The sequence below is a fragment of the Athene noctua genome, chromosome 6 (genome assembly GCF_965140245.1).
Source record: "Athene noctua chromosome 6, bAthNoc1.hap1.1, whole genome shotgun sequence".
NCBI lineage: Eukaryota > Metazoa > Chordata > Aves > Strigiformes > Strigidae > Athene > Athene noctua.
The window spans coordinates 36282317-36308189 of NC_134042.1; the positions used below are offsets into that span (position 1 = coordinate 36282317).

The 25873-nt window shown below is 39.7% G+C and overlaps 1 protein-coding gene and 1 pseudogene across 1 annotated transcript; both read right to left on the reverse strand.

Moving 5' to 3' along the window:
- Positions 1 to 2438: 2438 nt before the first annotated feature.
- Positions 2439 to 6774, reverse strand: LOC141961901 (alpha-1-antitrypsin-like). Its single transcript, XM_074909255.1, has 4 exons — positions 6117 to 6774; positions 4389 to 4659; positions 3593 to 3740; positions 2439 to 2630 (listed from the first exon to the last, which is right to left on the reverse strand). The coding sequence occupies exons 1-4, from the start codon at positions 6772 to 6774 to the stop codon at positions 2439 to 2441; spliced, it is 1269 nt and encodes a 422-aa protein (XP_074765356.1).
- Positions 6775 to 22373: 15599 nt separating this feature from the next.
- Positions 22374 to 25663, reverse strand: LOC141961902 (alpha-1-antitrypsin-like; annotated as a pseudogene).
- Positions 25664 to 25873: the final 210 nt, after the last annotated feature.

Genomic DNA, 25873 nt, shown 5'->3' on the forward strand with positions numbered 1-25873 from the left:
GCATTTAAGTTCATTTATATTACAATGAAATAGAATTAAGCTTGCATATTTTACACTTCATAATAGTTTTTATGTGCTCAGCTGTGAAGTGTTTCAAGTATCTGCATCATCAAAGCATTGCTGTCTCATCTGAGGACTAGCACAAATCCTTAATGAAGAGTAGCCTTTTGAAAATAAGCATGCACAGTTGCTGTTACAGCAAATACACAGGACTGATCAAAAGAAACCTCCAAAACACATCCATGGGAGTCTCACAGTTTGTGACTTGCAGTCGTTTGAAGGGTTTTTCCTGAACTGCCTAACCTTATTCCACAGAAGGGCAAAGGTCTCTAGTTCCCTCATTTTTGGGAAACGGCTGGTGAAAGCTTATCAGTATGACCTGGAATTTAGTGTCATTCAAATAAAGGCAGATGACCAGCAGAGAGAGAGGGTATAGGGCTGAATGACAGAGGAATAGTTTCCCACACTTCAGCTGGTCACTCTGACTCTATTTGTACTGGTACGTTGAGCAGTGTTGGGGCACAGTCCTGGCCATCAACCTGGAGTCACTCGTATTCTTACATTTTCAGTACAGTTTCAGACACAGGTACTTCTCATGCATCTACAATTTTTCCAAACAAGGGCTAAGCATGTTTTTGGAGTTGACACAGGCCAGTGGATATTTCCAATAAGCAGCCCAGATGTCTTGCAAGGTCAGAGTGAAGCAACATGGATACAAGCTGTGATAAGCCAGTTGACCTCACGGCTAAAGAACAGACCTTGAAGCACTTTATTTACTAGCATAGATGTAAACTCTGGGAATATAACTAATCTTAATATTTGTTTTACATCTTCCAGATATTCATACTCTATCCCTTCTGAACTTCTGTTTGTCAATGAAACACAAGATTAAATCTATAAAGCAATGCCAGTAGCACTGTTTGTGTGTCCAGACAACTGAAATATTCCCCAGCTCTGATGTAGCCACTGCTTACACATAGGATGGTTAGGGAAAGTTTGTTACCTTAAAGGGAGACTCAAAGAATCCAACACAATGTGGGTGGATGTCATCAGCTCTGAATGTCATAATTGAGAGTATGGCAAAAGACTTGACTTTCGAAGTGCCTAGGCCTGGACTAGTGTGTAGTCTGAAGCTATGACTTCCTTTTCCTAGAAACCCTACCAATGTCACAAGATATCATTGCTTCAGCCACCACTCACTCAACAGTGTAGTCTGCAGAGAATTCATTAGGATTTATCTACCAAATCTATTCTCCATCCAGGGAAGGGCAGACCTGGAATTCCTTCTTTCAGGCAAATATCCTTACCAGCAAACCAGGTCCAATGTTAGATCTCCTTTCACAGAGGTTAGCCTGACCAGCCTGGAGTTTAGGTTGTTGGAGGTATGGGATTTCTTGCCCTCAGGAAAGGAAGGGGTCTGAACATGAATATTCCTGAATATCCTGTAGCCAAGGGAAATGCTTTAACTGCGCAGATTGGTGTCTGCAGGTATCCCGTTGCCTTGGAGAGGCTGGACTCTTTAGGTACTAATTACTCTATTATCAAGTTGATCTCATGACCCTATAGACTCAAACTTCTGATTAAAAAAAATTAAATTCCTGATCACATAGCCTGGTATATTTAAAGAAATTGTACAGGGTTTTTTAACCTAAGTTTATGCTGCTGTACCCCTGAGCAGTGTTAAATACATTTATCACTGTTAAACATCTGCTGTTGTTCCCATAAGATGGAACAGGGAGGGAATCAGGCTGACACTACATCAGACTGGCTGTGTTTCTGTTGGCACCCACCCCTTTTCTTGGTGCCCCAGATCCTCGCAAGTATCAAGCCTTGACTCTGGGTTTTGACACTGCCTTGGATCCATAAGGCTGTGTTAGGAGAGAGTTGTCAAATTGGTGTAGACGTCCTCAGAGAGGTGAGCAAGTATTGCCTCATGGAAATCCAACCCGACATTTCTCCATCAATGACATCCACGTGGAAGAGAAGAACCTGAGCGGACTGCATTTGTATTTTAAATTTCCACGTGTCAGCCCTCCAGCGCCAGGACCTGTTGAGAGCTGGCAGCAGCTGGAGCAGACCTCAGCATTTTCTTTCCGTCCTACCCACAAGTCAAGAGTGGCTTCTTTGTTCAAACTTTATTTACTTAAAATATTTTAAACTGATTCTCTCAGCTGGATACTTACCTTGTTTTGATGGCATACACTGGCCATTAAAAGGGTGATCTATAACATTCTTCATAATTCATGAATAGGTGTATCTCACTAGTTACTTTCTACTGGAGCAAGAAGCAAGAACAGTGTTTTGAAGAATGACCACACTCTTGCCTCATTTCTTTGGAAAAAGAAAGTTGTTAGTAGCTGTTTTGATAATAATTTTAATCACATTGAACTATCATTGCATCAATGCAATTCAAATCAGTAAGACCAGCCACTGATGAGTCATTTTTCAGTTGGGTTTACAATTTTTCCCATGAAGAGGATGCTCTGAGTATATTGCTCAACAATCAATAGCAAAAAGGGACGGTTGAATTTAACAACAGGAGGAACAGAATGAGGAAGAAAATCTGTGCCAGTGACTGCTGCAGCCTCTGTGCCATTCTCGTGAATCTTCAGCAGGGCCTTGTGAGCAGCCTACAATGAAATACAGCAAGAATTAATTTATGTGGAGGACGAGGTGTGAAATGATTAAGAGTAGCACAAAGTTAATTCAGCTACTGCCTTTCACAAAAATTTCTGGTAGGCCAGGAACCTGTAAGAAGGCCACTATAGCCTGTGGTTGTTTTTTTAGCAATGCTTTCTCAATAAGCAAGTATTCTCACATTCAGAGTTCCTCAATGCAAGTGTAGCCAACACAGACCTTAGGGACTGCACACTTTGTGGAACTAGTTAAAAGTAGAATATTCAAGCAAATTCATAAGGAGTGACAGTTTCAGAGGGAAAGGAAGTTCTGCTCTGTATGTATCCCTAATAGCACTTGCATTACAGTTTAGCCAGTAGAAATTCAGCCTTGATACTATTTTTTTATTATTATTGTTGGGCATTTTTAGCCCAAAAATGTTGGAACATTGTAATTGCTGCTTTCAGAACGGCTGTAAGAATGCTAGCCTTTGTCTTCACTTTATCTGTTTCTCTTCACATATTTTCAGGAAATGGGATGTTTTCCTCAATTCTGGTCCATCTTACATGATTAGCACTCATCAGGGCCTTCAACGGCAGCAGAAGTTTTAAAATCCTTTAAAATTATAGAATGCACTTGATAGAAAAAAACCACTTTTTCTCCTAGATATGCTGGTGCAAGGCATCCCCAACACAGATATCCACATGTAGAAACTGGGCTGTGTTTAGTTTCTGGGATAAATGCTACAACCCTCCCAACATTTGCCTCTCAGACTGAAGATATTACCCCTATCTCTAGATCTTGATGAAGTCTGAGAGAGTTTAAAATTACTTTATTAGCTAAATGTTTTAGCTAAATGTTTTAGCTAAATGTTTTAGCTAACCCTAGCAATAAGTAAAATTTCACAACTTAGCTTAGGGCAAGACAATTGACTATCGAGGAATCCACTGACCATTGCTTCTGCTGATAAACTTACTTTTGAAACCTTCACATCAGGCTTTCCTGTGATTCCAGACAGATCAGCCCGATCAGAAAACACATCAGTTACACCCAGATTCATGAACGTCTTCTTTAAGTCATAGGTACACAAAATCGATAGTTTTGGAATATAGACTTCTATCCTCCTGTTAATTCACAAGAAATTTATGGAAGTTATTGCAATCAAAGCATGTCTTAGGCTGAAGACTCCCAACCTGCTGGTGGTTCTTCTGTGCTAAAATGTTAGTCTTTTCATCTGAAAAATATGGCAAAAAAGAAGATGGGAAGGCGATGGTCTGGAGGATGGGAAAGGAGAATGACATCAGCTGGGCTTTCTTGTGGGATTCTGCAAGATAGTCATTTGATGGGAGAGCAAGCAGCAGTGGTGCCAGCATTTTTGGGACTAAGTTTGTGTTCTCTTTCTAGCCTTGAAGGTTTTTTCTTTTGTAATTCATATTCCATTCCCTCCGAGGGATCTGATTACTATGTTGCACTCTTACCAGTCTCAACACATTGTGCTTGAGACAAGGGAAATGGAGACACTTAACATCAACTAGATGTGTGGTGAAAAAAAATTAAATTTCCCAACTTACAGGTATCTTCCTTCATCACAAGGCAATGCTGACTGTAATTTTTACTGAAATTATCAAATCATTCTGTCTGCCCCATTATATCTATTCCATTGCTTAAATCTCCAATCAACAACAAAGGCTAGTAACTGTAAAACCTGATCATAGTATTCAGACTTTGGATTATGACTACCTTGAATCACCAGATCAAAATTCTATACTTACCTCCTTTCAAGTGATTTTTCCCATTTAGACACAGTGTCTTTTGTCAGAGCATCTTCCAACTGTTTCATTTTTCCTTCATTGGGCAGGATAAACAATGCTGCAACATCTCCCTTGTAAGGAATCTGCACCACCTCACAAGACAGTTTCCTGTCAGAGTATGTTTTATAAAATCCATCTCGAGTCATCATCTTCACTTCAACTGAAGTCTTCGCATTCACATGGAAATAATCCTTGCGAGTCCCCTTAATATTGAAAGGATTTTCCCAGTAGGCTTAAAACCAAAAGAGAAAGATTGCAGTTGAATGCTTAATTCAAGGAGGATAAATTAATATAGTTCCAACCAATGCACACCAGATAAACCCATATCTGAAGTTTTACACTCATATTTGAAGATCAAAGGTATTCCAAGATTATTAAGGATCTTGTCCCTGTCATCTTTGCTGTAGTGTGTTCAGTAACAACTAAATATCCCAGGTTAAATTTTATACAGACTTGTACAACAGTTTTCTAAGTCAGATAAATTAAATGAAGTAACTTCATTATCTTTTTGTTGAAGAAAATGAAAGCTGACCAGGATCCAGTAAGTAACTTTCAGTTTCAGAATATTGCTTGTAAAGCAAGTTCCACAGCAGTTGTCTGCCTTTTAAAAGGTATGTTAAGTTCCTTCCATGCTTTTTCATATGTTCGTTATCTTGTAGCATAAGTAAAAGTTTACATGCAAGAACAACTTAAACTTTTGGGCCTGATCATAGCTGTATTATGGTAAATGGAACAGGGTTTCAAGGGCTTTAATCTTCAAAAGGGCTTTCTCTTGCTTTCTCTTGATGTTTATTCAACTGAATTTTCTATGATATTTTGTTTTGTATTAAATCAGGTCATTCACTGAAAAAATACTGTATGTTTTCTTTTTTAAAAAATATTGAAGAGAAATAAAATAAATTGAAAAATTAATGTATATTAAAGAGTACTCTGGTTACTTTATAAATTTGACCTTTCCTTCCTGCCTCCTCAGTAAAAAAAAAATATTCCCTGGTATCATAAAGAAATGCCTCAGACTAAGGCACCTGAGACTAGGGTACCCAAATTTAATAAAGTTCTTGAAATAAAATCTGTTTTGCTGAAAGTTCTTCTATTTCCAAACATGGCTTTCTGGGTGGTAAATTTCATGTATGTCTTGCATGCTGCTGCAAATGGATAAAGCGTCTAAGAGGAAGTTAATCATTGCCAAAGCAGTGCATTTGCAAGTACCTCTTGGAATATGTATAATGTGATGAGAAGCTGTAGAACATTTAGACTCCAACTCCAGAGGTACCTACCCATTTAACAAGGATGGATTGTAAGTAAATTAAAGTGTTTGGCAATATTTGTTAATCTGCATCTTTTGAATTTATTTTTCTACTTCATACAGTGTTCGAAGACATTTTAATTTCTATAATAATAAGTAGATAAAATCTGACAGAAAAATTTAGAAATACATAAATCTGTTGTGCTCTGGCAATTCCCTGAAACTTGAAGATTGCAAATAAATGAACTTCTATGCATAGAAGCCTAAATGTATGATAGAGAAATATAGTTGTGGAAGAGGTTTCAATGTGTGAGAAATTTCAATGTTCCTTAACATAATAGCCTAATCTTAACTCTGGAGTTTCTTTGAAAAATAATTCAGAAATAATCTAGGGTATTTGTTTTAGTGCAGGTGAAACCAAGGTACTGCAGGAAGTAACTTACCTTTGAAATAAATGTAATTAACGATTACCATTAGAGTGTTTGGATCAAGGTCTTTAAATATTTGGTTTATATTCCCATGGGTTTTGTTCTTTATATGGTCATTGATCTCTTTTTTAGCTTCAGTGGAATTTTGGAAGTTACTAGAAACAACTTTTCCTTTGTACAGTTTTTTAACGTCCTTCAGAAATGTTTTCAGTGGCTTCAGGTGTTTGTCCATGAACAGGGTGTTCCCCATGCTCAGTTGCACCTGGCTGCCAGGGCGGTTCAGCAAGAAGAGGAGATGACGAAAGCCGTTGTGTATTTCCTCCTCCCGGGTGTCACTGAGGTTAAAGGCCAGCCCTTCCAGCACCTGAGCCTGGCTGGTAGCTCTGGAGCCCAGGGCCAGCAGGGCAAAGGCAGTGGAGATGCTAACTGGGGAAAAGAAAATGTTCTTGCCAGGTTCTTGCGTGGTTGCTTGCCTGTAAAACCGGAAGGCAAAGTCTGTGTTGCTGGGGACTATCTGTTGGCAGGACTCAAGAGGATCTCCCTCATGGGGATGCTGGTCCTGAGGGTCAGTTGCCTTGGTCTCACCATTGTGGTGGTCAGTCTGGGTCAGGCTGTGGACAGTGAGGTGAAACATGGCCACTAGCAAGCACAGCGGAAGGGTGGCCTTCATCATTCTTCACAGCTACTGTGTGGACAAAGAATGAAATGATCTTGGATGCTGGAGGTCAGATGTGTCAACATCTCATCTTTTATTTCTATCTGCTACTACCTTCAACAGCTATCACTGTTATCTCCTAACCTGCTCCTTTACTATGGATGTGGTTTTTTAATCCTCATGCTTCTGAGTTTATTTGTAATTCCTATCCATTTCTGCCCACTTCAGTTCTGCTTTACTCCAACTACAAAATCCCCTTGTTACTGGAGAAAGAAACGTGACTATTAAAGAAAAACAAGAGTTAGAGGGAAAGAACAAGTGAAAAGACAGGGGGGGTTGTGTTGTTTGGGTTTGGGGTTTTTTTTTGTATCTGCGTAAATCTATTTTATAATGAGACAGCACACTGGGAGCAACTCAGTTCTTTTATGTTTATCTCTAAGAACTCTCAGGATTATTATGCTGTTAGTGATTGAATGAGTCTTACGTCAAATGACAGTGCTATGTCAATGGAAAACAATACAAGATTGCCGTGCTCAAAAGTGGTTCTCTTGCTCATGTTCCTGACTCACTTTAATATACAAAGTGACTAATCACAAGAGAGCTGGTAAAAATGTTCTGCTTCAATATGTGATTAGATCAGAATATGTTGCTTTAGTTTAAACAACCACTCATGAAACGCATGTCTTCCAGAAGGATTCCTTTATGTGTGTACCCTCCCCATCCTGGTCCTGGGAGGGTGAGATCACCGATGTGGGCTTGGCCCCTCCTGTCATTCCAAACTTTCTATCAGTAGGAAAGCCTCTTTTCAGAAGGCAAATAGCTCTGTGGCCAGAGTAGTGTTCATCAGACAGACTGTCACCTTGGTCATTTCTGATAACTGTGGCCACTTTTTGTGTGTGTGTATTGCTTTTCCTTTTACAGATTAGACCAAGAACATGTTGGGATGATTTGTGGTGTCTAGGATGTTTAACCTGTTAGAAAACAGGTAAGAGCTACTCAAATTAAAAATTTTATTAATGACTGGAAAAGCAATTCCAAATAGCCTTCAATTACTTGAGGCAGAACACCTTCAGGGAAGAAGATCACATAAGTTATCTGCTCAGCCCATAGTCAATGGCACAGGCATTCAGAGACATGGGTTCAGTGGAGTAGATGAGAATTTTATTGGGGTTTTCCCCACTCCGTGTCAGCAATCTGACCACCAAGATTGGCTGAAAAGGAGCCAGCTTGTCCTGTAGCTTTGCTCTGTGAGATCTGAGTATATTGGGACATACAGAATAGGTTGGCATAGCAAAATCAAGTTGTGAATCCTGCCTGGATCATGTTAGTGTAAATAAGCTCATTCACCTCAGTTTCTGTTACATGGTTGTAAGCTTTAGGGAACATTAATAAGGGAACAAAGTATGACTGACATTTGGATAGTCTGAATACTTCCCCCTTGTTAATGAGATAGATTTCTTCTAGATGTGAAAGAGCTATTTGGGATAAATATTCAGAGCAGAGTGATACTCTGTGGAGCTACTATAATGTAACCCCACAATTTGCTATTCAGTATTTCTTGAAATTAAGGTCTGCTGTCATTCAAGTGCTTGGAAACCAGGTTTCACCATTGAAAGCAGATGTGTTTCATGACTCTTTATCTAAATGCCATACAGCTGCATCAAAATCATTAAAGTAAAGATAACTGGGTACTTACATTACATTCAGAAGGGTCTTGCTCTCATGTGGGTTGTGCTGTTTCTTGCTGCTTTACTCATACTGCTGTTTTTCTCTGTTAAACATCACATGGTTTAAAATACATATTAGCTAGAAGTACAAGGCTGAATGATGATGAAGCAAGTTCTCTTGGACATTGAGTGCATATGTCCACATCTCTCCATTTCAGAGAGCAAAGACCATAGGGCCCAACTGATCAGTAGAGTGGAGTGTTACATCCCAAAGGGTATGCAACTCTTAAGCAAATATTTATTGGAAATGAGATTTTTTTGTGCCAAGGGTATCTACTGTGCTCTATACACTACCTGAGAGGGAGGTAACTGTTTATCTGGAGACAGTTTTGCCCAGCACTAAGCTCTGAAGGCCAGGCTCAGGGTGAGGGAGCTGCAGGGATCACCACTTGTGCTCAGCCATGCTACCCAGCCTACTGAACTCCACTTAAGTGTCAACATCTCCTCTTTTATTTCTACACAGTACACTTCACAGTGGTGACCCACTGGTCACTATTCGGAAGCCAATGAGTACTCAGGGCTCAGTGTTGGGACCATTTTTGTTCAACATCTTTACTGATGATCTTGATAAGGACATAGAGTGTATCATTAGTAAATTTGCAAATGACACCAAGTTAAGCGGGAGTGTTGATCTGCATGAAGATAGGGAGGCTCTACAGAGAGACTTGGATAGATTGGATCAGTGGGCCAGTGTTAATGGGATGAGCTTCAAGGCCAAGTTCCAGGTCCTGCACTTGGGCCACAGCCACCCCATGCATCGCTACAGGCCTGGGGAGGAGTGGATGGAGCTGTCTGGAAGAAAAGGATCTGGGGGATCTAATTGACAAGCAACTGAATATGAGCCAGCAGTGTGCCCAGGTGGCCAAGAAAGTCAATGGCATCCTGGCTTGTACTAGAAATAGTGTGACCAGCAGAAGGAAGGAGGTGACAGTCCCCTTGTACTCTGCACTGGTGAGGCCACACCTGGAGTGTTGTGTCCAGTTTTGGGCACCTCAATATGAGAGAGATATCGAGGTGCTGGAGCGAGTGCAGAGGAGGGCAACGAAGCTGGTGAAGGGCCTGGAGAATAAATCCTATGAGGAGAGATTGAGGGAGCTGAGACTGTTCAGTTTGAGGAAGAGAAGGCTGAGGGGAGACCTCGTCACTCTCTACAGCTACCTGAAAGGACATTGCAGAGAGGCTGGTGCTGGTCTCTTCTCACAGGTAATTAGTGACAGAACAAGGGGGAGCGGCTTTAAACTGCAACAGAAGACATTTAGACTGGACATTAGGAAAAAAATTTTCACAGAAAGAGTGGTTAGTGGAATAGGCTGCCCAGGGAGTGATGGAGTCGCCATCCCTGGATGTCTTTAAGGGTTGTTTGGATGAGATGCTGGGGGATGTGGTGTAGGGGAGAGCTTTGTAGAGTAGGGCTGATGGTTGGACTTGATGATCCCAAGGATCTTTTCCAACCTGAATGATTCTGTGATGCTATGATACTCTTGGCCTTATCAATAAAGAGGGTACTTCATTCATTCATATAAGAATGGTGAATTTTAACTGTATATTGAATGGTAATATTTTGGACACAGTGCCTCCTCACAACCTAGTAATTCTCTCTGTATCTGTGTTAAGGACCACTTAATATATCAAGATCTGAAAAGCACTCAATGTAGATTTTAGCACTTGAAAAAAAAAAAGCTGTAAAAATGTGTGCCATCACTGTGAGTACCCAGACAACCATACCGAACAAATGCAACTGTTGTAACATGTATAAACAGTAAACCAAGGCACAGTCCCAAATCTCTCAAAGAATAGCAAATAACTAAGAGAGCAACCCTGTACCATTAACCAGTAGCAAATCAAGGCTGTCTCAAACAATAAGTATCAGCCTTCTTGTAAAGATGTATTCTGATTTTCTGGGATTCTTCCAAAGGAAGATATGTGCTGTGAAGCCAGCTAACCAGCTCAGTCCCTCTATGCCTCTGCTTCACCTTGCAGGACTTGTTACCATCTGCTCCAGAAGGGGTGGCACAGTTCTCTGGATCATGAAGAGCCAAGGAGCTATGTAAGTAAAACAGTGTAAGCACAGCTGTTCCCAGTGCCCAGCTGTGCTGCTTTCAGAAATACTTCTTTATCTACTGGGACCCATGGCCTTGGTCATGCATCCGGGTTCCCTGCACAGTACCTACAGACTCAGCACTTTTTTTTTTTTTTTTTCAGAGTACAGCTGAACACTGCATGCTCATTTTAGATATAGCCAGTTTCCCATTAACTATTTTGGTTTTGAATTTGTATTTTTTCTTACTAAAGTGCCAGTTGCTGCTGTCCCCTGGAGCACTTGTGTAGGTCAGGTGAGGCTTGGTGGAGCAGCCAGCCACAGAACCATTGCATTTGAATTAAATGAAAGTATAAACTAGAATGTTTGGTTGCACAAATGCAGTCTTTCAGGAGAAAGGAGTGAGATGCTCACAGTGCTCCAAAACAGGCTGTTGGCTGTTCTGTGCTGCTCTTTTAGTCATACAGCTGAGCAGCATTAAGCATTTACACTTCTGTTAATCGTTACATGGATCAAAACAAAATTAGCTGAGGATGCAGATAAATGCTGATGAAACTATTTTCCATCCACACTTAGCCGTGCAGAGCAGGTAGAAGTCAGTGATCGCAGGGTCAGCTGGCTTTAATGTTTGCTGTCCCCAGACATGCATAACTGCCATAGGCAAACACAATTTGGAGAGGAGAGGTCCATGGTCATGAGCAGCTCTTCTACCAGATACGCTTTCCTAGCTTATTGCTAGCTGATGACACAAGTGCTAAAACATCTCCTGAGGTGTGTTATGGCCTGACTTGGGGCTTTAGTTCCCTGACTGTGCAGCCTGGACACCTGCTACAACATGCTAAACCAAGCTAACTTTCTGCTATATGAAAAGCAGAGCAGAGGAGGTAATTAATATGTAACTTGATTTTCCCCCCTAAAAGGACTTAGCATCAGTTCAGAAACAGTTCCACACTCAGAGACTTTCTTTGAGCCTTGGTTTAGTCACACTGAAGAGGAACCCGGGCAGTGGCATCCACTGTTCAGCTGCACAGCCAGCTGAAGAGGAAGGTAGCAGGAGAGGGACTTAGTGCTGCAAAGAGCTGTATGCAAAGTTGGGGGGTAATTCTGTATTCTCTGCATGACTCTGAGGTGAACCAAAGCATGCTTCAGTACAGTGAGAAAACTGTGGCAGAGACACAAATGCAAATGTTTTTGCTGTTCAGATGTTTGTTTGTATTATTGTCTTGCTGAAAGTCAACATAGATTGATTTTGAAACTCTTTCAAAATCTGCCTCTCTTTGCTTCAATTATTAATGTTCTCATGAGGCAGTGGCTTGAAGAAGAGGTCCATTGTCCGACTAAGGAGCTCAGCAGAAGTTCTACAAGTCAACAACCGGTCCATCACAGGACCTGCTTCTAAAGAGAGTAACCTGTAAAATGTGCTTATGCTGCTACATTGATTTGCACCTTAGTTAATTCCTAAACATGTGACTGTACTCTCCCTATTTTATGCCAAGTGTCTCTGGTACGAGCTGCCTGGCCCATTAATCAACAAATGCTCAGCAAGTTTTGTAACCTCAGGCTGGGGCTGCCCTGCTGAATGCAATGCACACCCTCAGCATCACCCTGTATAAACATTTTCTTGGACTGTTATATAACTCTCCTGTTATTTTGGGCTTTCTGAAAGAAAAACAAAGCAAAACAAACAACGGCAATGTCTCAGGGCAACAGAATCTCAGCCTTGGCTGAGAGAAGACTCAGACCAAGTGCTTGTAGAGAAGACACAGACGCCCCACTCCTGAAGATCTATAACATCCACATTATATATCATGTCTGGTACAGACATGAACCACTCTATACCAGCTGGCCCAAGGCTGTCTTCATGTCCCATCCACATTCACCATTGCTTACACAAGCACTCAACTCTAGCTGAAAGGATGCAGTCATTGCGGGAGAGTCAGAGTTAGGTTGAAGAACCTACCTGGAGAATGTCTTGTAGACATACATGGATGCAGTTAGATTTTCTCATGAATTTCCATTCTTACAACAGGACTAAAAGGTCTGCCTGCCACTGGCCTTCAAGTCAGCAGGGAAGGAGTATGCATGGAAGATAAACCACACTCAGACTGGTGGTGGTTCATGTAAGAATGCATTTCTGTTTCTGAAAATGTTTTTCAGCTCTGTAATCCCATTTGACAGATCCTGTATGCTTATTTATTCTGTAGATGGAGATTAATGAGATCTCTAAATTAGGGTGTTACCCTAATAAGTCTTTAATATAATAATTTGCATAATTCAAGAGATAAAAATATCCATTTCAAATTATGACTATGGAAGTTACAGATGATGAATGGTATTGTCAAATTACCCAGAAGGAACATAGATCTGATTCTCATTGAATCTAGATAGAACTGGAATTCACATATCAGTCAGTCAGGAACTGAACTTCTGTATTATGCCTGCCTTTAAAATCATCACTTTAGGAAAACAGATTTCATATTTCATAGTTTTAAAACATATTCAAGATTTTCTTTAGATTTCTTTTAATAGTTATCTCTGTAAAAATCACTCCCAACTAGAGAAGCTCAATAGGAAACACAATACAGCTATAGAGATGTGCAAAATGGTTGTGTTGCCATTTTCATATTGAAAAACCCTGAAAATATTTGCTCTAAAACTTCAGTAAAGAAAGCATATGATCCCATTTTATTTAATTCATTAAACACTCAAAAGTTTCCTGTCCAGGTATAGTATTTATTGACTCAGAGAAAAACTGTAGAATTTATGTATTGTATAGTTTTCTGTGTCATGTGGAAAGCAAACTTCTTACACTGGAATGGCTGGAACCAGATTTTCTAAATCCATGTTTATGAACCAAACCAAAAATGTCTTAATAATCATCTGTACTTCATGCTTACATTTGGCAGATACTTGAAAGAAATGTTAAGGTGTTTGATATTTTCTGGCCAAGTCATGTTTTCATCCAGGAGCCCTGCTGTGACTTAAAGAGTGTAATTTTAAGACGCCAACTTTGAAAACTCTAGTTATGCTAGTGGAAAGTTCATCCATGGAAAAGTCTTACTGGTCTTAAGTAGCTGTTATTTAAATTTTTTTTTTTTTTTTTTTTTTTCTGAGTAGTAAAGATTGGCTTAAAAGAGACTTTGTAAAAACAGCAACCTAAAATCTTACATTAGACATGCAAACACAGGTTCTGGATGCACTAAAATGTCTCTCTTGCTTGCTTCATTTTTCTCTTTAGCACATTTACTAAAGAAACACAATTTTGCTCTTAGCTCTAATATAAACATAGTTCATGTGCAAAGTTTTTCTGATGTATTGTGGTTATATTTTCATGGGAGACAACCATGTTGATTTTTGTAACTGATATTAAAGAAAATTAGCCTCATGTTTTTACTTGGTTAGAGTTGTAATAATTGGTGAATTTCTGTGAACAGTTACACAGTGGCTGTTCAATGAGCCGTGCCTAACAAAGTAATAAGGTTTAATTAGCCCAACATAATCTGACAGCTTGTTGCTGGCACACTATCTGTTAGTACAGCTGGCTAGTGATGCATGTATGCATATAAAATAAAGATCACTCCTTGCAGTTTTTCTTGGCTTTTCAAGTATTGCACGGTTGAAATCTTACAATTCTATGTTGTCTTCTCATATAAATTTTGTGTCCCTCTGTCAAATTTAAAAACAGGTCTCAGTGAATAACATTAACATGTTCTTTGTTTTGACAGAGGCTCTCTTCAAGCTCATCATTGGTAATACCTATATGAAATTCATTTTCTAGTTGTTTGGTTATGTCAAAAGGTTGGATCACCCAAGAAACCACAATCTGTGTGGCCAGGCCCCTAAGCCTAAGCCTGTAATATCTCCAATATATACCATCACGTCAAGGGTGCAAAAGCCTTTAGTAGAGTGCAGAGCTAGCCTTCTCAAATTTCTGAACTGTCCTTCTATACAACATATTTCACTTTTAAAGAGAACATAGTCAACAAGTGTGCCAGTGTGTTTTCCCTATAGGTTTTTGTCCTCGTGCAACAAATCTTAGAATCAAGGAGGAAGGAACCTCCAGAGGTCATCTAGTCCAATCCTCTTATCAAAACACACCTACTTAGATCAAGTTCTTCAGGGACATGCCTCCAAGTACAGGGATTCCACAATGTCTCTGGGCAATCTCTTCAGTATTTAATTACCACAAGGTAAAAATATGTTCATAATTAGAATTTTCTGCATTCAAACTGTTCATTGATTTTCTCTTCACTTTCTACCAGCTTCAGAATCATGAATCTTTTTGTCATTATTGAGAAACTTCTGGGATTGCATTTACAAACAGGGCATTGCATTTGCTCAGCTGTTCCTTGCTTAACAGTAATTGAAAGAAAACCTCCATGGACATCCTGTTCTTCTGTCTCTGTCAGGTGAGGTCTTTGTGTAGCCAACTCCACATGGATGCTTTGATACCCCAGGAGAGTATTGCAAAGGTAGTAGAAAGGATCAAAGGAGAGAATAAAATGTTCTTGTCACCTTCCTCTGCCATGACCTGCTTGTAAAGCTTAAATGTGAAGCCACCATTGTTGGTGGCTACCTTGAGATGAGTCAGGTTTCAACTACATTGCTGCTTTCCAGAAGATGACTGAACTCAAAACCCAGCATACAAACAATGCGAAAAAAGTGTTTTAATTAATGTCTTTGAAGGAGTTTCTAAAGAAAGACTGGAACACCCATTAAATCCACAGAGTGCCAAAAATAATTCCTCATTTTTGCCCACAGAAATGAGATACAAGGCTTAGGTCTCAGTGGTTAGTTCAGTGTTGCCAAACTCCATGAACACTGAAGTGTTTAGAGAAGCTGTTTTCCCCTTAAACTTCTCTTGACCTTTCATCATCTTCCCCCACCCAAATTCCACCTCCATCCAAAGCACACATGATATCCGACTGGAGCGCTTCGGAAAGAAAACAGAGCTGTATTCCTTGGGGGATCATGGGAAGAACATTTTGGGGATCAATATCAGTAAAAAAGAAGCTAGATAAACATAGTCTTTACTGCTAAAAAATTGGAAGATGGGACATACTAGACCCCTCTTATCGTCTCTGAACTAATTTGCTCTTTCGGTTTTGCTGTGCTGAATTAAATGAAGCTGTATATCTGTGATGCCTTAATTTGTGCAGCAACAAACTACAGAAAGGGTTTATTTTTTAAAGAAACAAGAATTAAAACTACGTGTGTTTACCACAGCTGTTCTGTGGTCCTCCTCTTTTTCTTAATTTCTCTTTAGTGCAGAAAGTGAATTATTTCTTTAAGGAACCTCAACATGTTGTACTATCCAAAAACTGGCCAAAAAGTGAGTCACTTCAGATTGGAATAGTTCTGAGTTCCATTTATGATTCATAGGACTTTACTGAATTAGTTGGAAGCAAACGGGTCTAAATTAAACACTGGGTTTAACCACTGTATCAGATCTACAAAATCAGAAAGAGAGGTAACCATCATCTCATTGAACTGCTAGACGGCCTGGTGCAGGGAGAGCCCCATGTACTTCCAAAATATGGAGGAAGGAGCAAGAAGTGATTGTGTCACATCAGCTGCAAGCTCCTACACATGAGCTTGTCTTGAAGAAATAAGTTCAGGAAGCCTGCCCCAGAGACTCAAGGATATGCAAAAACTAGAGTCAAAAGCTTAAAACCAAAACCTTATATATGCCATACAGTACATAAATAAAAGTGTCATGCAAAAATGACATAGGAGTGGAAAGTTAACAGAAGGGCAGAATCTTTATTCTGAGTGTTTCCAAGTTTTAAAACTTTAAGGACCTTATGTGACTAGTGTGTGAGGGGCAAACCCCAGCCAACGTTTGGACTCCAAGCAATGGAGACGCAACAGTGCAGTTGCACTTGCATGGATCTGAGCTTGTGCCCTGTGACTAAACATCTAATTGATGGAAGTAAAAAGTTCAGTGTTCAATCCTCTCCCATTTCCTTTGGTTGTCTTTCCATTGGAAACTGTCTGGATTATTTATGCCAAAAACTTTAACATCTGCTAATTAAGTTCCAGTCAAGCCTTACAAAGAGTTGAAGGCTGCCTTGCATGGTGGCCTGCCCAGACATATGAGCTAATTAGCCCCAGTGTACTGCCAACCTGCTCTTATTTCCTGCTTCCATGTCTCATGGCAGCTGCAAGAGGGACCTCAGCTTGTTTCTCTGCTTCTCACAACACAATGTGGACATCTTGGTCACCGCGGTAACTCCACCCTCCCTCTCATCTGCTTCTTATGCACTTCTGCATTTTTTCAGGGAAGAGCAGTGCTTTTCAAGACATGACATGTTTCTTCACATGAAGAACCTCAAAGAACATTTCTGTCATCATTTCACAGGAGTAGATATTTTCCCAGTTCTTGCTTTGCAGAGAGGTGATTCCCTTTATCACCACTGTCAAACCCACCCTTTTACACAGGTGAAATAAGAAACCGTGCCCTAAGTAACACAGGTAACATGGACTCTAATACAAGTGTTATCTCATGTTCACACCACTTGCAAGATGCCCCCTTAGCCAAGGTGTCTTCTGCTCTTTGTCCTATTGCTTGCACTGTCATGCTTACACAGCATAAAGCAACTGGATAAGAAGGTTAAAACAATCCTGGAGGCTGTAAATCAGCATCTAGTGGTTTAGGTGCCTTTAAAGGTATTGTGATAAAAGTCTGAGACGTATTTTTCAATTAACTCATAATAAACATTTGCAGGTCCATTTAAACTGGAGAAATCTCATAAGAAATGTCAAAGTCAGCTACCCAGAGGGAGTAAGAGATATGAAGAATGGGATGGAAAGCCAACAGCCTCAGCTAGAGCATGTTTTTTTTGTGGAGCCACCCATTTCTGATGGACACTATAAACCTACTTTTTTCCTAGTTCTTTTGCCCAGACTAAAATGGTTTAAGACTGAAATTGTTTCTGATTTATGAAATTGTTTCTGGTTTATTGCAATCTTAGATTTCTAAATGCTGAACTATTCCTGGAAAGGTGAAGTAGGAAGAGCTAGTGAGATGTTCTGACAACTCTGTAACTTCAACCTCTGAGGCCATAATCTGGAAGCAGTTTTCAGCAATCAAACTGGTCCTCAGGAAAAGCATCCTGTGAATCTTCATCTGGAATAAATCTGCAGACAAATCCTGGAACCGGGTAAACTTCATCATGCACAGGAGGGAAGTTTCAAACAGGAAAGTAAATGAGTGAAAGGCAATAGTACTTCTAGTGGTTGACTTGCCTGTGTGCATCAACATCTAATTACTGTAATACTGTAAAGTCTTCATTTGTATTTTCTGAATAGGAGAGGAATATCATGCTATATGTAAGACAGAAATGACCAAACTATGTTGTGTTTCAAGAAAAGAAATATAATTCTTTGCCAAGCCTTTGCAGGAGTCAAATAACCACAGACCTTCCATTCTTCCCTGTAGAAATTTTTTCTCCTGGCCAAATGACAGAGCACAAGCCAGGAATCTAATATATAGCAGAATTACTGAAAACTATTAAACTACTAAAAATTATAGGAGAAAACATTATGGCCCTCCATTAAAAAGGCTTGGAAACATTTGTGTGAAATGCATTCATTTGTTTTGGTCTGGCTTTTGCAGTCTCTTAGCAGCCGGTGGTACAATTAAATACACTCCATTCCAGAAAACATTTTCTAGATCCATTACAATGAAACTGTTGATGCCTTCAGATTCCCCCATTCTGAGCCCTAACCATACTTCACATAGGTGATTACGTTGCTGGTAATTCCATCTGACATATGCCAGGGGTGTGCATGTGGTATCTGGGGTTACCAAGGCTCTGTGAAGGCTGCAGGAAAGCACTGTCTTGAGCAATACATTTCTCACAAGGGCCTCCTGAGCCTAAGCTTTAGTGTGATTAGCAGGTGATTGATGTTGGCTATTTGGATCTCAGCCACATCACTTTCATAGCTGCCAAATTCCTGGTGGCAACAGAAACCAAGTTTTCAGCCCCGAATAATCACCAAATTCTTTGAGAACTGAGAAAATCACAAAGAATTGCCCAGGAATATCTGCTAATTACTAGTTGTGTAACAATTGCTAGACTGTCTGAACACATAATTAAATACATGACATCTGATTTTGAGAAATCAGACACCCCCAAATCATGAGGCTATTTTCCTTCAGGGATAACTGTTTTCCCATTAAGGTAATGATGTGGCTTTCCTGATCAATGATGAGCGTGAGGACAGGCATGCTGTCATTAAGGGGAGACTCTTACTCCACTATCCATGAAGTATTGCCGGGTTAATCCCCACCAGAATTTTGTAAAGCTTGCTAAAGTCTTTCTTTGTCATTATGTCCTAAGAGTGACATGCAGAAAGAACAGTACAAGAATGTAATAGGTTATTCAGTATCAAGACAATGCTGACTAGATGTGACTATTTAGATGTTATACATTAAAAAACAAATTAAAAGGTAATTACTTTGCAAAGTACCTAAATTATGGTATGAGTCTATGAGATCTCCTGTTTGATGAGGATACACTGACAACAGACCTATGCGTCTCAGCTCTGTCAGGAATTTTTCTCCTTAAGCATCCTGTGCCTTCTACCAGTGCCAAAAGATGGGTTCTTATTTGTGCTTACATTTAACAGAGCATTTGTAGGTCTTTCCAGCAGAATATGCAATTTGGTTTCCAGCCCATGACCTTTAAGGCCGTTGCTTATGTTATATGACTTTAGTTTCTTCCTAACAGATGCACAGCACTGGGAACAATGACAGACCTGCGCACTGGCGCTAACCGCTGGCTGTTTGAAATATGTTATTTTCTTTCATTTACTTTAAGCATATTATTTGCCTCTCTGCCCCCACATCCATGTACACTTTGCTTCTTTTTTCTTGTTCCTTCTTTTCTTATATTTAGCACTACTCAAAATTGCTGTTAGTTTTCTTCCAAAGTCCTTTGAACTTCACACAGTTTGTAGATAAGGGTTAAATCTATCTCCACCATGGATTAATCCTGGTTTATGAGCTCCTTATTTATGCTTTTAGACTTTGTTTCACTTCTGTAGATAAGTCCTTCCTAGTTATGACAACAAATGCACAGTTTACTGCTATTCCCACAATGCTTGTTTTTCTTTTCTCCTTATTTCAGAGAGCGCTCAGTGTGTGCTGTTCCAAAGCTTCTGCTGTGCTGACAATTCTTCTTTGGCTGTTAATCTAAAACAGCCTTTACAGAAGACTTTCAGCCATACCATCACAGATTTCTCTTAGGGTCCACATAGGCAGTGCTGAGGTTGCAGCTCCAGCACAGGCATGGTTGCAGGCACTCCCACATCAGCTTCACGTGTAGTTTCAGTGCAGGCTGGGTTAGAGGATGTCCTTTGCACTTTGTCCTTCAGGTGGTTCATCAGCCCAGCTCCATCCGCCAGCAATATCACTGCATTGAAGTGGCACAACATAGGACTTGCATGCAGCAACAGAAACTCTTGACTAGCGAGGAGGAAAGTCCTTCCTCTGTTGCACTGGGTCTTCTCAGTCACAAAATTCACAGTCAACAAGCAAAGATCCAGAAATCCAGGAAAGCAGAAGTTAAAAAAAACGGTAGATTGAAAGAAGAAACACTGTACTGAACAAACCATGACTGCACTGGGTTTGTGACAACTTTAAGGCTGACAGTTTTGGAGTTGTGCAGTCCTTCTGTACTCATTATTTACCACACAAATTTATTGTCTGCTGCACTGCTTCCAGTGAAGGGCATTCCCTGATTTTTGTCAAAATAGAAAGAAAACCAAGGCAAGACACATGTATATGGTCCATGCTCCCATTTGAAGGTGATTCCCTATAAACATGATATTTTTTGGTTATGCCGTTCTTAATTCAGCTTGATTTTTCTCCACTCACTTTCAAATGAGTTAAGCAAGAAGGTTACCTCTCAAAGTGAGATCTGATTGGCAAAATACTGTATAGATATTTTTTTCCTACTAACAAACAGAGACTATTGATCTGAGATCTGTGAGGAACAACAAACATAGAGTCTCTTGTATTCACCTACAGAGTCATTTGTCGTTGCAAAGCTGGACTTTGGCATGCCCTCTTGAATTAACCTTGAGATTTGCCAAGAACTTTTAAATGATCTTCAGTAGAATCAGTTTATCTGTATTACACCAAGACCAAGTCCTTATATGCTTACAGGTGTGAAGCCAACTGTTTATTACTAAATATTGAACTGACTAAATACAGTTAAGAGTAAGAAACTTTTGTCGTTGGTTTACGTGATATTGAGGAGGGCTTTTAGAGTGAATATCAGGTGTTACATGGCTGGCAGATATGGAAAGGCTCTTATATTCCTTATTGGTATACTTACAACTACAATTTACAAATATCAATAGCATTAATTTAATATCAAAGAAAATAAAGATCCCCAAACCAATCAAGATAATTATATTTTAGAAATATTCACCACAATTTTTAAGTTATATTTTTCACAGACATTTTAAAAGACTAATGATGCCACTTATATTTTACTTTTTTCCTACCTGTTTGAGATATTCTATAACAAAAGTTTTAATCAATCTGTAATTTGTGATTTCATTGGCTTTCTATATTTTAATATGATAAGGATGTTGATTAAAAAAATAAAGAAAAAATAATAAAATAATTTAAATATTTACTGATTTGTGTTTCTTTCCTTTCATAACCATACAAATATCTAGTGTAGCTGGTGTGTTAAAATCCTGTCAACTGAGTCACTATAAAACAACACAACAGCAGTAAGTTAGACTCAAAAACCATAGGTGAAAAGGTACAAATGCCAATTCACAGTATGTTTTTACTGTATAACAGTAATCCACTGTTAACATTTAGAAAGGTGACTTCTCACATATTACCTGTTTTTTGTATGTGTGTCTATGATAGTTTAAAGCAGGTTAATGGTCCCTAGGAAAGCTCTGCTGTTGCTACTGAAGAAATTCAAACCCCCTGGAATTATAATTTTACATTCCTTTTCCACCACAGTCTGACAAGCCTAGCTGGAAAGTGGAGGCAGCATCAGTAGGAGAAAAGGGAAATGACAGTGAAAACAAATCCATAAAAAGGAAACTGGTGCTATGTCATGCACTGCTCCACCATACTTATCTCAGAACATTGGCAGTAGTAGCTATATTAGCAAGACAAAACAGAGTCTTTTTGCTGGTATGGCTTCCTTTCTTATTAGAATAAACATTTTTTGTGAAGCAAAAACAACCTTCTTGTCTTCATGAAGAAGGCTTCCACTGAGGAGACAGGGGGAGGCAAGGTAAAACAGATGCACTCATCAACCCTTTACATTGGAGTGTCCTCCAGTGTCCTAGTCACTGATCCTGCAGCTTCATGTCATACTAGGTGAGAAACCAAAGAAATTAATGGAAATTCACTCCAATATTAAGTGAATCTGCATTTAAGTCTAGTCATCAAAAGTTAGTGGATTAAACTGACAGGACTTATTACACCTCACACCTCCTTTTCCCTATTTCCCTTCTCATGCTCTCCTGTACACACACTGTGAGTGTACAGCAATAACTATATCATCCAGTGTCTTTGAACCATCTCTGATACCCCATGAGAGCATGTCAGGAAGGGCTTCTTACATAACCTGTGAAAAGTGACTTGTATCTTGTTAACACTACAAGCTATACCTGGCTGTAGACTGGGGGAAATACCAGTGACTTTTGGACAAGGAAAAATAATTTTTGCCTTTTAAGGCATTAATAACGTACATAAGGATAACAGTTGAAAGATGAGCACTAGTACATAGTGTTATAAACACGTAAATGTTTTTCTGGATCACAGGAATTTAGCCAGCAATGTGCAAAAGTGCTTGCCCTGTGGTCAATCAGTCATTTTTCAGAGGGTTTACAATTTTCCCTATGAAGAGGATGGTGCGAGTGTATTTATCCAGAATCACCAGGAGAAAGGGCCTGTTGAATCTGACTCGAGGTGGATGAGGAAAATCACCAGATCTCCAGGTAACCTCCTTCACTGTGACCCCCACCGCTTCAGTGCCATTCTCGTGAACATTCAGCATGGCTCTGTGGATCACCTGCAAGGACACAAAGCAAAACAGCCTCCAGCTGACAACCCAGCAAGAAGAGAGCATCCTCCCACCCTCCTCACTCTTGCTGAAGGGAGCCCTGACTGGGGCAAGACCCGGCAACACCAGCCTCTGGGATGGTCATGACCAGCCACTCTCCTTCCCACCGCAGCACAATCAGCCATCAGACCACTCCTGCTATCCTCCTTCAATGCATGTACAGAGAGTGACTCTCAAACAGCAGACAGCCAAAAAGCACTCAAGATGACTGATGGCAAGAAACTCTGGAAGCAAAGAAACCTGGTAATTTAGCTTAGACTTAGTTTTGCCTTTGGCAGCTTCATGTATTATTGTGAATTTACCCTATCATCTAGATGAAAAAAATAACTTTTTGACAGTGCTTAGAAGGGCAGGAATAACAGCCTTTTGCCCTCTGTAGGCAGAATTAGAGGAAATTTTACCAAAACTAATGTGCTACCTTTAGATACTATTGTTTAGTAGCCAAAAGAACATGTAATTATATGTATGTCTTCTTCCTCGTCCTTGAACCATGTATGTATAACCCCTTCTAAGCATGTTTGGCTTCAGGTTTAGGAAGCACAGGGCTTGATTTGCCTCCAGACTGGCAGCTGTTGATGATTGAATGATGCTTCAGAGAGACTGGGATAAGCTTTTCATGGGATATTGTCAGGTTCCTGGGAACAGACAAATCCCGCGGTCATTGTGTTTCACGTGCTGACTTACTTTTGAAACCATCAGTCCAGGCTCCTCAGTAATCCCTGACAAATCAGCTTGTTCAGTGAACAAATCAATCATACCCATTTGTTTGACTATCCTTTTCACATCATAGGTACCAGAAATAGAAAATTTTGGAACATGAAGATGTATTTTTCTGTAACAAATAATACAAATAGGGACAAATTGTTATAACTCCTCAGTGGCTACAGTATAGTGATAATTCACATTTATTTTTCTAATTGTTAAATGTCTGCTCTCAGGATTCAGATAGTGCTTCTAACCAAGTTAGCTATTTAACATGGGGAGTTGGAGCAGCATGGGCCCATGTTTTCCTCTGCCTCCACAGTGGGGTTCAAGGAGTGGGGTAGAATACAAAACTGTACCAACTCTGTGGCAGAGCTACTACTGTGAGCTATCAGGTTTTTTTCCAAAGATCATATCTAGCTGTCCTAAGGCTGTTTGAATACACATCAGGGCCTAGACCACCACAGAAATAGCTGCAGTAATGGTGAATGAGTAAAATTTCTGCTTTTATATACAGTGTCCTCAATACCCTAATAGCTACTCCATTTTAGTTTCAAAATGCCCATATGAAACAAGGGTCTGTTAACTTTATCATGGTGCTAAGCAACTTGTGGTGGAGCCAGGAACTTAATCCAAGATGGATCCCAAGTTCAATGCCCTATTTGTTCACTACCCACATCTCTTTTTCATTTTCCAACTAAGAAAAGAGAAGTCCTGCGCAGAGAGGGACCATTAAGTGAATATAGTTCAGTAAAATGACCCAGCCTTTGATGTTTTGGCTGGATGAGTTAAACCTACTAACCTATAACATGGTCACCTCTCACCTTAGTAAAAACACTTACCTGTCTTGGAGAAACTTTTCCCATTTAGATACAGTCCTTTTCAGGAGAGCATCTTCCACCTGCTTCATCTTCCCTTCATCAGGCAAAACAAATAATGCTGCAGCATTTCCATTGTAAGGTATCTGAACCAGCCAACAGGACAGCTCTTCATCAAAGTAATTCCTGTAGTAACCTTTTCGATACATCATGTCAACTTTTACAGATGTTTTCTGATCCACAAAAAAATCCTCCTGTTTTGTATATGAAGTACTGAAGGGTTTCTCCCAATGGGCTTATGATGAAAAGAAAAATAATATGGTGAAATATAGAGAGAAATGTTCCCAGTGAATAAACCAGGATCTAGTCCCACAGCCTTCCTTTGATAAGAGCAACTATATTTTCAAGTTACTTCATCCTCAGGTGTTACAGCATTACAGATCTTTTTTATTATTACAGGTGTTTAAAGACAATTATAGACAGATAATACTGAAAACATCATCCTTCACTACAGCATGAGTCTATAATCATATTAAAGAATTTACCAAACATAGAGATTTATAACTTGCACTTCAATTTGTTAAAAAAATCCAGTCTTTCACTCAACCAGGTGAGGACACATTTATACTGATAATAAATATATGTGGGTTTATAGCAATATTTTCCAGATACTGAACATGGTTTCCTCCATTTAAAATATTTAAGCTACAGTTTCTTTCTCTTAAGTTTTCATTCTCTGTAATAAGCACTGGACAACTAAGTTACAACCTTTGCATCCTTTGATATTTCTTACCTTTAAAGAAGACATAGTTAACAAGAACCATTGCAGTGAGAGGATCAAGATTTTCCACTAGTTTAACAATTTTCCCGATTGTCTTTTCCTCAATGTAATTGTTGATCTGATTCTCAGCACCAGAGGAGTTGTTAAAGTCAGTAGAAAATACTTCAGCTTCATAAAAGCTTTTGACATCATCCAAGAACTTCTGTAGTGGTTTTAGTGTCTCTTCTATGAAAAGGGCATTGCCCAGGCTCAACTGGAGCTCACTGTCTGAACGGTTCAGCATGTGGAGGAGTTGGCAAAACCCTTCATGTATTTCCTGCTCCTGAGTCTTTTTCAGGTTAAAGGCAAGCCCTTCCAGAATCTGCGTCAGCGTCGCTGACTTGGCACCGAGTGCCAGCATTGCAAAGGAAGCAGAGATGCTTATGGGTGAAAAGAAAATATTTTCATCAGTTGTTTTGGATGCAACAAGCTTGTAAAATGAAAATGCAAAGTCAGCATTGCCGGGAACTAGTTTGACAAAAGTTTTGTTCTTAACTGGATAAATTCCTTCCCCGTGAGAACGGTGTCCTGGGTAATATGTCCCTTTAGAATCATTGTGCTTGTTGTGGTAACGAGGATGCTGATGACACTGGGCAGCAGCATACAAACCAGCCAACAAGAAACACAAGGGGAAGGTGGGCTTCATTTTCCTTTTAACTGTTTCTGAAAAAAGAGATAGACATACAAAACATGGCATGGAAATTAGTTTCTTCATGCTATGTGCTCCAGCCAAGTAAAATGAGTCTCTCAGAACGCACTTGTTCTTCAAAATCCCACACTTGGATATTTCACATTCCTGATGCATGCCAGTGATCCCAAGAAACCAAGTACTCTCTCAAAAGAGATCATTTTGATCATATTAACTTTTAAAATACAGAGTAAGACCAAATTTATAAAAATTT